Source organism: Onychomys torridus, chromosome 8 (genome assembly GCF_903995425.1).
Source record: "Onychomys torridus chromosome 8, mOncTor1.1, whole genome shotgun sequence".
NCBI lineage: Eukaryota > Metazoa > Chordata > Mammalia > Rodentia > Cricetidae > Onychomys > Onychomys torridus.
In genome coordinates, this window is record NC_050450.1 from 57,350,162 (window position 1) to 57,361,995 (window position 11,834).

At 53.3% G+C, this 11,834-nt stretch overlaps 1 protein-coding gene and 5 non-coding genes across 6 annotated transcripts; 2 read left to right on the forward strand and 4 right to left on the reverse strand.

Annotated features, from left to right (window-relative positions):
* Positions 1–5,319: 5,319 nt before the first annotated feature.
* On the reverse strand, positions 5,320–5,390 carry Trnag-gcc. The gene has a single exon. It is a non-coding gene; the product is annotated as a tRNA-Gly (tRNA).
* A 1,584-nt stretch (positions 5,391–6,974) lies between these two features.
* Hes7 (hes family bHLH transcription factor 7) lies at positions 6,975–10,031 on the forward strand. The gene is made up of 4 exons (XM_036197464.1): positions 6,975–7,031; positions 8,010–8,105; positions 8,686–8,773; positions 9,094–10,031. The coding sequence occupies exons 1-4, from the start codon at positions 6,990–6,992 to the stop codon at positions 9,543–9,545; spliced, it is 678 nt and encodes a 225-aa protein (XP_036053357.1). The 5' UTR covers positions 6,975–6,989; the 3' UTR covers positions 9,546–10,031.
* Positions 10,032–10,038: 7 nt separating this feature from the next.
* Trnar-ucu lies at positions 10,039–10,126 on the reverse strand. The gene is given in 2 exon segments: positions 10,039–10,074; positions 10,090–10,126. It is a non-coding gene; the product is annotated as a tRNA-Arg (tRNA).
* Positions 10,127–10,673: 547 nt separating this feature from the next.
* On the forward strand, positions 10,674–10,755 carry Trnal-uag. Its single transcript has one exon. It is a non-coding gene; the product is annotated as a tRNA-Leu (tRNA).
* A 418-nt stretch (positions 10,756–11,173) lies between these two features.
* Positions 11,174–11,245, reverse strand: Trnaq-cug. Its single transcript has one exon. It is a non-coding gene; the product is annotated as a tRNA-Gln (tRNA).
* A 512-nt stretch (positions 11,246–11,757) lies between these two features.
* On the reverse strand, positions 11,758–11,830 carry Trnak-uuu. Its single transcript has one exon. It is a non-coding gene; the product is annotated as a tRNA-Lys (tRNA).
* Positions 11,831–11,834: the final 4 nt, after the last annotated feature.

The following is an 11,834-nucleotide window of genomic DNA, read 5'->3' on the forward strand; positions in this document are numbered from 1 at the left end:
ACAATTTTCTACCTCTTTCTCTTATGGGGATTTTTCAGCTTTGTTCTTCTTAACGGAAAGAAACAGCCAAGAGATACAGACATCTTGAGCAAAGTTTATTTAGCAAAGTTAACACTCCAGAGAAAGATGGGAGTGGCCGCCCTAAGGCAGAGAGCAGCCCCCTGGGTTCTGTGTTGTGGATTGTAGAGAAAAATGTATGAATCTTTATGAGGTGAATGTCATATTCATAGGGGAAGGTCACCCTTTTTCCCTTCAAATAATGATGAACCAATTCTTCCATGAGCCTCACAAAAAGGTGTGTTGTCAAATCCACAAGGCATAAACTATTCTAAGCCTTTTGAGGACGCAGACCCTTCTAAACTGCATCTGTGTGGCAGAAGGCTCTGCTGCCTCAGTTTCTGATATAGTAGGAACCTAACTACACTTTCAGGGATGTCTAACCACAGATCGGCAATCTGACCTTCAGCAGAGGCGGGTTATCAAGATGAAGCTGCAGTTTCCTTGGTGACTTCCTTTCTCACTCCTTACCTCCCCAAGCATCCTTTCCCTTGGGTGAGCCTAGAAGCAAAGACAAGCTAGTAGGCACTAGCACATAAAACAAACAAACAAAAACCTACATCTCAGCCAATAGATGCCATTTTCTGCTAACAGGAACCAAGGCTCTTCTTGAGTAAAAGGATTATTTGTGGCTGGGGTTGAGGAGCTATTAGATAGCTTTGGAACACTTCGTTAGGCCAGAAAGGAAGAAAGCATTCAAAGAAAAGCCAGCCTAATAGTTAAGAAGAAGACAGAGCCTGGCGGTGGTGGTGCACGCCTTTGATCCCAGCACTCGGGAGGCAGATGCAGGCAGATCTCTGTGAGTTCCAGGACAGGTACCAAAACTACACAGAGGAACCTTGTCTCGAAAAACAAAACAAAAGAAGAAGAAGAAGAAGAAGAAGAAGAAGAAGAAGAAGAAGAAGAAGAAGAAGGAAGAGTAAGTGAGGCATTGTACTCAGCTGAGCTACCGTTGGCTAAGTCTAGGCCAACTGCAGTTGGTCTAATGGTTTCAGGGCTGGGGATGAAGTACATGTTTCCATCCCCAGCACCTCATAAAACTGGGTGAAGGTGCATGTTTTTAAATCCCACTACTTGGGGGGGGGGGGTAGAGGCAACAGGATCACAAATTCAAAGAGCCTATATGAGACCTTGACTCAAATAAATAAATGAATAAAATTAATCATCACTAAATATTTTGTTTGTTCTTTTTGAGTCTTGGGTCTTGCAGTTCTGGAACGTACTGTGTAGATTAGGCTGGCCTTGAATCCACAGAAATCCATCTACCTCTGCTTCCTGAGTGCTGGGATTAAAGATGTGGGCCACCATATCGGGTTGACAGAGTCTTTCTATTGTAGCTCTGGCTCTCCTGGAATTCCCTTTGCAGACTAGGCTGGCCCAAAAGTCACAGAGAAAAAAAAAAATTGCAAAAAAATTATTAGCCTGGCGGTGGTGGCGAATGTCTGTAATCCCAGCACTGGGGAGGCAGAGGCAGGTGGATCTCTGTGAGTTCGAGGCCAGCCTGGTCTACAGAGTGAGATCCAGGAAAGGCTCAAAGCTACACAGAGAAACCCTGTCTCGAAAAACCAAAAAAAAAAAAAGATTCCAAAAGTCACAGAGATCTGCCTGCCTGAGTGTTGGGATGAAAGTGTGCACCACCACAATCAACTCTGAATAAATGATTGTAATGGAGTATATAATTCAATATTTCATTGGATAAAATAAGAGTCAAAGTTTCTAGCCAACATAAATAGATGAGACTACAGAACAATGCCTTTTTTCTTCCTCTTTCTTTTTCCTTTGGAGGTATGGTCTCCTGTAGCCCAGGCTGACCTCAAACCCTTTATGTAGCTGGGGAAGGCCTTGAATTTCTGATTCTCCTGCCTTTCAAATGCTAGGAGTACAAGTATCACTCTATCCTGGCACCCCATTCTTCCAGGATGAGACTTTGCAGAATTACAGTTCTTACCCTCTATGTCCTTTCTCTGCTTTTTTTTCTCCAATGTACTTACTGCCTGCCAAATAATATTTTGGGTAACCCACATGGACTGTTTCCCCGACAAGAGCAGAAGCCAGTAAGGGCAGAGCTTATTGCCTATTTTGTTTGGAGCTGTTTGTGTCGGGCAGGAAGGATAAATATGCTGAGGACTGAAGAAATGCCAGGCAGGGTTCACCTTTTGCAGCCGTGGTCTTTAAAGTTTATGATGTTCTTTCCTGTTGAGGCTCTTCCTTGACAAACAACAAAAATGAAAAGAAAAGAAAGGAACTTAGAAGTGCTCTTTTCTACTTTATCTGAGTCTGTGATTGCCCTGTTTAGTTGTGAATCACAAAACAAGAGACCAGGAAGCTGGACCACGCTTCGGGAGCCTTGAACTCTCCTCTGTGTTCCTGCTTCTACTTGGAAGCTGAGTTTTCCCCCTTTCAATCCTCAAGCCCCAGGGGAACTCCCCTATTCAGGACCTTCTAGAAACTCCCCTATTTGGGACCCAGGGCATCCTAAGAAGTCTGCTTTCCCTTTGAAGAAAGAGAGGGGTAGGACAAGAGGCTGGAAACCCAAGCCTGGGAGACCGGAAGTTAGGCACGGCACCAGCTATACCAGTCTCTCTTCCACTGCCTGCATCCCTAGAGGTCTAAGGTGGCCTCGCACTGCCGTCCCCTGAACTTTAGTGGGGCTCACCATAGGCAGGGTGCAGTGCGACGTAGATGCCTGTACTTGTACTGTTAGGACACAATTTGGGCATACATGGACAAAGGCTTTCTCTGAAACAGAGGCATGTGATCATCATAGAGACCCCCGACACACACCCTCAAACAAAGGTATGCTAGGGACATCTTCACAGGCCACATCTGCACCACAGCAAGGAGTTGGAGTCAAATTACTCAGTTCATTCAACTTGTCTTACAGGAGGATAACCTTAGGCTTTAAGGGCCTGAAAAAGAACATTCTTTTTTTCTTCCTGTTTTTTTTGAGACAGGGTTTCTCTTTGTAGCCCTGGCTGTCCTGGAACTCACACTCTAGACCAGGCTGGCCTCCAACTCTCAGTGATCTGCCTGACTCTTCCTCCAGAGTGCTGGGTTTAAAGGCATGCATCCACCACCACCTAGTGTATATAATTTTCGAAAGGAAAAAAAATCAGGCATAATAAGTAATATTTAGAACAATGTAAGAACGCAAAAATTTACATATTTAAAAAGCTGACAAATAGAGGGTGAAGCTGGGGGAAAAAAATCTGACAAGCTGTTAGTGAAGTAAAATTCATCGAGGAAAAATAAGACCCTGTCTCAAAACTAGTTACAATGATGATTATAACCATAACTAATACTTAATAAGCAAAACACTGCCAAACACCAGAAAGGCACCCTGACGCCTGTCAAACCTTCACAGTATTCTCCAGACTGCCTTCTTACTTTGTGTATTTCCTTTTCTTTGTATGTATGTGCAATTTACAGAATTTGCTATTGCCCTGTGAACACCTTGCTGGAACCTTCCCCAGATTCTGTTTGGGGGCTTGTCAATTTCATTAGCATCATGGTGAGTCAGCTTCTGCACTTGAAGTTCTCAAACAGGCTCTCAGCCTCCGAGAAAGCTTATTTTCTTAAACCCATAGGTTTATTTTTCTACTTTTCAAAACGAGCGTTTCACACGCTTCTCATCAAATGGCCTATAGCGCTTCTGATGCCAATGGGAATAACAGTGATCTGGGGTGGGATTGGAGGTGGGTGGGTTGACGCCAGTGGGGGGGGGGGTGGGGAATATGAGCCGCAGTAGCAGGGAAGACCCCTTTCTCATGGAGAGAGTGTGGTATAAGTGCTCTCCTATTGCTACACTTAGTTAAAAAAAAATTTTTTTTTCTCAAGCTAGGATGTCAACTCAAAAGTGGTCTTGTTGCCAAAGCTGGCCTTGAATTCTCCATTGCATTTAGACTAATCCTCAAGATCTTCTGAGGCTTCCAAAATCCTGTGAAATGGGCTATGCCTGACTTATCTTATATCCCATCTTATACCCTCCGCCCCTCAGTTCTCTGTTCTCTGTTCTTTCTTTAGCTCCCACCCAAAAACCTTTCAACAGGAGGGCTTGGACTTATTCATTTTGCTTGGACTCATGGGTGACCATGCTGAGATATCACCACCGTGAGATTGCCTCTGACCAACCACTTTGACAAAATTAGCACTTCGCTGTCACGCCATCGCAATTATCCTTACAACCACGTGAAATGATCCTATTCTATTTTCTGCCTTCTTGGTCATTTCCTGTCCCCACACCGCCAATAATGCGCATTTCAGGAGAGCTCCGGGCCAGTGTAACCCCAATGCCTAACAACAGTGGGCACATAGCGGGCACACACAGATCTAGGACTGAGCGGGCAAATGCACCAGTTGGGCTCACAGAGATGCCAAGATTGTTGACTTTTCTCCTAGGGCCACGGCCCCTGCTTGCTTGGAACTGAGAAGGGAGCGTTGTCACTGACACAATCCAAGATGAGACCCACCAGGCAGAAAGAGACAGAGAGCGCAGAGGAAGGCTTAAACCGGAATTCAGACTGTGAGAACCTGAGAAGGCCGGGAGGAGGGGCGCGGAGGGCGGCGGAGCTCTCCGGAGGGGAGCGGAAAGCCGGCGCGGGGCGTCAGGGCCCCCGGGTCGCTCACAAGTGGCCCCGGCAGGTGGCCGTGCCGGGTCCCGCCCTCCCCGGGCGCGGCGCGTGCGGGATCAAAGCTGCGGGCCAGGGGCGGGCCAGGGAGCCGCGGGGAACCGGGGGTGCGAGCGTGGGAGCGCAGGGTCCCCGGAGGCGACAGGGACCAGGGAAGAAGACAAGACCGCCGGGAGAGGCGCAGAGAGGGAGCGGCAGAGGGACGCGAGACTCAGAAGAGACCACCCTGACCAGGAGAACCCTAGCAGAAGTCGCCTGGAGACCCGGGGAGGAAAATCAGAGAGCTGGCGTCGCTGAGAAGCACTCAGAGACCCGAAAAGGCCGGAAGGCTGACATGCCCAGGTCTTGGACCTGGGGAAAAGGCGCAGCAGAGCAGAAAGGCTCTTCAGAACAGAAAATGAGAGGGAGACAGAAGAAGAGGGGAAAAAGACCGGGAGGACCTGGCCCTGCCCCGCGGAGAGGATCCCTGGGCAGGACAGATCTGGGAAGTCAGGGACTAGTTCCGGAGCTTCCATGGCGACTACAAATCAAAAAGCTACATTTCACTGTAGGTTGAAGGGTTGAAATGTTTAAGATAAAAAAAAAAAAGATGCTCGTTATCAATCTTATTCTTGGGAAAGAAAAACACGAGTCGTGCATTGGCCGGGAATCGAACCCGGGCCTCCCGCGTGGCAGGCGAGAATTCTACCACTGAACCACCAATGCAGGCGAAGAAAGCCCTCCAAATAAATGTATCTGAACTTGTCAAAGGCGGAGCTAGCCTTGCTCAAGCTTCCAAGTGTGGAAAGGGTTTGTAAAGCATGGTTGAGGTGGGTGGAGCACCAGGCCATTCTTTCTCTCCCTTGGATCCGGCCACCGGGCCATAAAGTCATTCCATATGGCCAGGGGCGGCCCCACACCCGGGTGCCAACTGCCCCGGCCCTCGAGCCTCACGTGCAGGTGAGAAAAACTCTACCCCAATTCTGGTTCCCAAGGAGGGGGGCGGCGGGGCCTGCTGTGGCCACACATCTGTGCTCCCATTTGGCTGAAGCAGGGAAAGATGGGATGTACGGGGGGGGCCCTAATCCCAAATGGGAGCCCCCTTCTCAAGTCTGGGCCCCTCCCGCTCTGCGTTTGGCAAGGCAGCTTCTGCCAGAAAAAGCGCTCAGGGTGTGGAGGGCCTTTGGAAGGAGGCTGCGCTTTGACTCCGCAGCTACCTTCTGGCCCGGTGTGTAGTCCTGGCTTTACTATGTCCTTCCCGTGTCTTCTTGCCTTGTTAAATTTCGGTTTTACCTTCTCAGGCACTTCGTCCTGAAGTCTCCAAGTGCTGACACATCCTTCCGTGGAGGGTCATGCTCTTGGTTTGAGGTGGGTGAGGATGCCCCTTTGTAACCAACCCTTTCTTGTCCCTTTTAGCAAATCGCACATTTTCCTGCTCCGCTACCGTCACCCATCGCCTCCAGAGGCAAGTAACTCCGGTGCACTTGTGTGAGGTTTCCCCGTCAGTCAGCCATACTCCTGCTTTTAGTTTTAAATCAAACACTTGTAAATGGGAAGGTTTCTTCACTCCTACGTATACTTCAAGGACTCCGTCCTTTTTTTTCTCCTCCAGAAGTTTCCTTTGTCGTCCCCACCCACCCACGCCCTGAGTCCAGCCATCCTCAAGGAAAGCTGTTCTGGGGCCCTCACTTTGCTTCTGTAATCCGCCTGATGGCAGATTCTCCTAGGTCTGCAGGGATAAGCAGCGGAGTTACTGTGGGGACTGGGAAGAAGGGACAGGTACAACGGTGAGCCTCCCCACAGCCAGCCAATAGAACCCGGCAGACCTGCTCTGCACCCTTAGGGGTTGCTGCTCCTGCCCACGGGATGGGGGGACGTGGGGGAAGAGACGCAGCATTCAGACTAGAGGCTGCAGCGTGCTAACACTCATTTCAGTGTGGTCGAGGCCATGGTGCGCCTCCAAGAAATCTACTCCTCTGGATCCCCAAATCTCATGTCCAAGCGAGTTGTGTCCCAATTCACTTTAACTCTCTCCCCCTAACAGTCCCCTCCCTTCAGTTGGGTCCCGCCTTCTTATACAGCCTTAGGGTCCTTAAACCAGCCTGTGGCCCTCACCTTCTCCCGCTTCCCACACTTGGGGCCAGTTCCTCTCCTCCCCCTCCCCCTTCAGTCCCCGCCTTTCCGGGAGCCTCGTGCCAGGGTCTTTGCCCTAGGCATCCAGGACTGCAGGGGGCGGGTCCGGGTCCTATCCCTCCTACCCTGCTGAGGCGGGATATAAAGATCTAGGGAGCACGCGTTGTGTCCACCGCAGGGTCCGGAGGCGCAATGGTCACACGGGATCGAGCTGAGAATAGGGACGGCCCCAAGGTGAGAGGTGGGAAGGGGGGAGCAGGGAGTCCCTGTTCCGGCCAGAGGGCTTCAAGGTCCTCACGCTGTGGGTTAGGGGTGAGGATGGAGACGCAGGACTGAAAAGAACAGAGGTGCTCGTGCGACCCAAAGAACCTGTAAAGTATGAAGAGGACAGGGTCAGAGCCCGACTCGCGTGGGCGACGGCAGCCAAGGTCTAGGGGTTTAAATTACTGTGGGTTGCGGCTTGTGGCCTGGAGGGCGCCGGAGAGTGCCAGAATTTGGGCACCGTGGCCCATCCTAGCGCTCGGGACGCGGAGGCAGGTGGATTACCGCGAGTTCGAGGCCATGGAGTGCGCGCTACAGACGCATAAAATAAGCTAGGGTACAGAGCTGGGGGAGGAAGGCGGGAACAAAAGGAGGAGAGGCTATGGACGCTGTCAGTCAGTCAGCAGCTGTGAACCACGTCTGACTCAAAAAGAAGACTTCTGAGTCGTTGGTTCCAGAGGGGCGAGCCCCGGGGATTTTAGGAGAGCCAGTGGTGACCTAGGCGAGTGCCTGTAAGGGCCTGAGCGAGGAGAGGCGGTGTGGTCGTGCTGTGTGTCTCCCTTTCACCCTGGGCTACCAACTCTGATCCGCACCGCGCGGGTTGGGGGGGCAAAGAGTGTCCCCAAAGTTCTTCACTGATGCACAGAGAGGGAGACCACACAAGATAGAGATGTAGAGGGAGGAGAGTCACAGACGGGAGACAAGAGGAAGCGGAACACAGAAGGGGGCAGCGGGCAGGGAGCCGGGAGAAGTGGGGGCGAGCCTCTGAACCCGACCCTCGGGCGCTGGGAAGGAGGGAGGAAAAGTGGACGGATGCACCGACCAGCCCTAGGCAACCAGGGACTCGGGGGAAAGGGACGCGTGGGTTTTCCCAGGGCAGGATCGGACGCTCGCGTGGCGGCGCTGAGTCCCGGTCCGGTCGGCCCGCTCTCCCTTCCCCGCTGGTCACAGATGCTGAAGCCGCTGGTGGAGAAGCGGCGCCGCGACCGCATCAACCGCAGCCTGGAAGAGCTGAGGCTGCTACTGCTGGAGAGGACCAGGGACCAGGTCAGTTCCACCGCCGGCCCCAGGCTCTTACGCATCCTGTACGTGTGTCCCAGGGCTTCCCACCGGGGTGGGGACATAAGCTGGAGTGGTGACCCTGGTCCCAAGGCATCCTGACCCAAGCCTGGCCTTTGAGACCCCACCCCACACCCTCCTCTCGCTCTCAGAATTCGATCTTCGCTACCCCGCGGGTCTGTGAGTTTCCTGTCTGGCTCTGTAAACTGAGCTTCCAGCGTGCCTCAGTTTCCCCCTTGGGGTTTCTCAATGTCCTCCTCTACCTCCTGCCCCCGACCCCGAACAACCAGCTTCAGTTCTGCGGTGGTTTTCACCATCCGGGTGGCTGTTTCCTACACCCTCACTCCTCACGTGTTGGGAATCGGTTCCACTCCTTCAGGTTGGACAGTCTCGTCTCAGGGTGGGATTTGGGGGGGCCTTTCTTGGTCATCTCCACGTTCGGTCGCGAGTCCTGGGGGCGCCCGCAGCCCCCGTATCCGCCCCTCCCTCCTTCCCCCAGCCACTTTCCCCCTCTCTCCCCACCCCTTTCTGTCTCTGCGCCCCCCCCCCCGCCTCCCTCCGTCTGTAGAACCTCCGGAACCCGAAGCTGGAGAAAGCGGAGATCCTCGAGTTCGCCGTGGGCTACCTGAGGGAGCGAAGCCGGGTGGAGCCCCCGGGTACCGCGCGGGGGGTGGGGCAGCGGAGGGAGGGTGCGGTGGGGGGTCCGGAAGGCTCGGGCTGGGGAAGGGGCGGGCTGTGCGGTGGCCGGGGGCTGGGGGAGCGGCCCGCGGGGCTCCGAGGCGAGGTTAATAACACCTGCGCCTGTCTGTCTCTGTGTCTCTCTCATCCACCCGTCTCTACGCGTCCATCTGGCCTCCCGTCTCCGTCTGTGCGCCCGTCTGACCTCCGTACCTCCGCGCCCCGCCCCTTCCCTCACCCCCACCCCGCCCCGTTGGGCCCCCGCCCTGCCCGCCTGTCCTCCCGCCGGCTGCACCAGGGGCTCCCCGGTCCCCGGGCCAGGACGCCGAGGCGCTCGCCAGCTGCTACCTGTCGGGTTTCCGCGAGTGCCTGCTTCGCTTGGCGGCCTTTGCGCACGACGCCAGCCCGGCCGCCCGCTCCCAGCTCTTCTCCGCGCTGCACGGCTACCGGCGCCCCAAACCGCCCCGGCCCGAGGCCGTCGAGCCCGGGCTCCCAGCGCCGCGCCCACCGCTGGACCCCGCCTCGCCCATCCTCGGCCCCGCGCTGCACCAGCGCCCCCTCGCGCACCAGGGCCCCCCTAGTCCCCGCTGCGCTTGGTCCCCGTCCCGCTGCTCCCCTCGCGCCGGGGATTCCGGCGCGCCGGCGCCCCTCACCGGACTGCTGCCGCCGCCGCCGCCGCCTTACAGACAAGACGGGGCGCCCAAGGCCCCGCCGCTCCCACCGCCCGCCTTTTGGAGACCTTGGCCCTGAGCTTTGGGGGGCTGGGGCGGGGGTTGGGAGTGGGGTAGAGACTCCAGCCAGAGGGCAGGAGAGGGGTCCGGGCGGGCGTCCGGGCGAGGAGGGCAGCGGGGCGCGCGGGCTCAGCGCGCGGGTGAGATGTGGTTTATATTAGAGTATCTATATAAATATATATTTTCCTGTCCCTTCCCCCTGCCCCGCTTCCCTGTGTGTAGGATTGTACCCTCTCCACCCCGGCCCACGCCCGGTCCCTTCCCGAGTCCCTAGTGCATGGAATAAAATGGTTATGAAATCCCGGTGTGTCCCCTAGCCAGGGGCCTGCCTCTATGTCGGCGCCACGCCCACTTGCCCATACCCTTCTCCCACCCCTAGGCCTGCTCTCCACGGCCCAAGCCCTGGGGCAGACAGGTAAGTAAAGCGCCGAGCGACAGACTTGTGGTTGAAACTGGACTTGAAAGTAAAGTGGGTTTATTTTAAATGAAAGCCCAGAAAAGAGAAATAAAACCGACTCTGGTGGGATTCGAACCCACAACCTTTGAATCGCTTATTCCGTCACTAGAAGTCCAATGCGCTATCCATTGCGCCACAGAGCCACATGGCGGGCGGCGCCTTCTCCCAGCTTACGGACACCGGCGTAGAAAACAAGGGTAGCGCGGGAGTGTGTGTGCACGGAAATGGGCGGGGCGTCCGGGGGGCGGCAGGCGAGGCTCAGGCTAGCGGAAGGAGCTGTGGGACACACCGGAGCTAGGTGGGAACGAGGCTGGGCGCAGGGGCAGGGCAGGAGGGGCAGGGCAGGAGGGGCGGGGGCAGGGGCGGCAAGGGGGCGGGGCAGGAGGGGCAGGCGCGGACTCTGAGCGAGCCAGCGGTGCAAAGCTCGGGCTGCTCCTAGCGTTACCAAGCTCAGGCTTGCTCGGTTCCCAGATTCGATCCCACTCAATAAACTTGTTTTGCCGTAAATCTCTGTGTCTTCTGGTTCATTTGTTTCGCCTCCTTACTCCGTCGTTCAGGGTCTCTGTGGCTCCTCGTTCCGGGTTTGAAATATACAACCAAGGAAATCCAGGTCGGTCCGTGTGCTTGATCTTTGTGCAGACTTCCTTCTCCTCTCTTAGGAAGAGAACGGGAAATCCTGGTCTTCACGCGGGTAGCGTGGCCGAGCGGTCTAAGGCGCTGGATTTAGGCTCCAGTCTCTTCGGAGGCGTGGGTTCGAATCCCACCGCTGCCAGGCCAGAGTTTTTCTCCGGAGGAGCCACCTTTCTACAGTAGCAGATACTTTTATATAAACAAAGGCTACTTTATCCAGTTTTATGACAACCTTTGTTTCGCTAGTGTTTCACCACCCATCTTCTTCCTTGCTCTTGCTAACAGAACCCAAGACTCATTCCATATTCGTAGACAAGATTTGTAAGCAACCTTAAACAGTGACCTGTTTATAACCGATTCCTTTGTAACCATGTCTCGAAATACATTATGTTGCGTTATGTCATGTCTTGTCATATCATATTTAAATTCAGCACAGATCCCAGTGTAGGTAAACTATTTTCTGTAAGCTCTATCGGACAGTCCGTGATAGAGACTGAAACTACTCATCATGAAAAACTCCAAAATGACCTGCTTGGGTGGTACTATAAACATGAAAACTAAGGTTCCACCGAGATTTGAACTCGGATCGCTGGATTCAGAGTCCAGAGTGCTAACCATTACACCATGGAACCCCCTCTCCCGGCAGCGGCTCGGAAATTATATACATTATTCCTCATTCTATTTTGCATATCATTCCGACTATCATTTACCGAAGCGAAGCAAGGCATGAGGAAACCAACCACTAGATGTGGTTATCGAGTACCTGAGATATGAGTGATTCTTCTAAACTTGAAGATTACGAAAGACTAAAAATGTAATTAAAATGCTGACTTTAAAATACCAATTTCAAGTTAGAATAAGTTTTTCAAATATTTGTATTAAATGAAATATTTTATTAAAAGTAACTTTACCAACTTTTTACTCTTCTTCAGGTGACTTTTAGAAAAATTAGACTTGTACTCCTTGTTTACAGACACAGTGCTGTTCCCTCTTATTATCACTGGTCGAAGTTCTGCTCGCAATTCATTTATCTACATCTCTTTTTAAAAGAAGGTAATGGTTTTGTTATTAATATTGCCTCTTGTCAAGTAATTCATATAGTGACAACATGACAACAGCGCTCCGTAGGTGTAGAAAAACTAAGCGCCCGAACAGGGACTTGAACCCTGGACCCTCAGATTAAAAGTCTGATGCTCTACCGACTGAGCTATCCGGGCTCTG

Coding starts and splice junctions, on each gene's coding strand:
- Hes7 (XM_036197464.1), top strand. CDS start 6,990: ATGGTCACACGGGATCGAGCTGAGAATAGGGACGGCCCCAAG. Junction 7,032..8,009: donor AGAATAGGGACGGCCCCAAG/GTGAGAGGTGGG, acceptor CGCTGGTCACAG/ATGCTGAAGCCGCTGGTGGA. Junction 8,106..8,685: donor TGGAGAGGACCAGGGACCAG/GTCAGTTCCACC, acceptor CTCCGTCTGTAG/AACCTCCGGAACCCGAAGCT.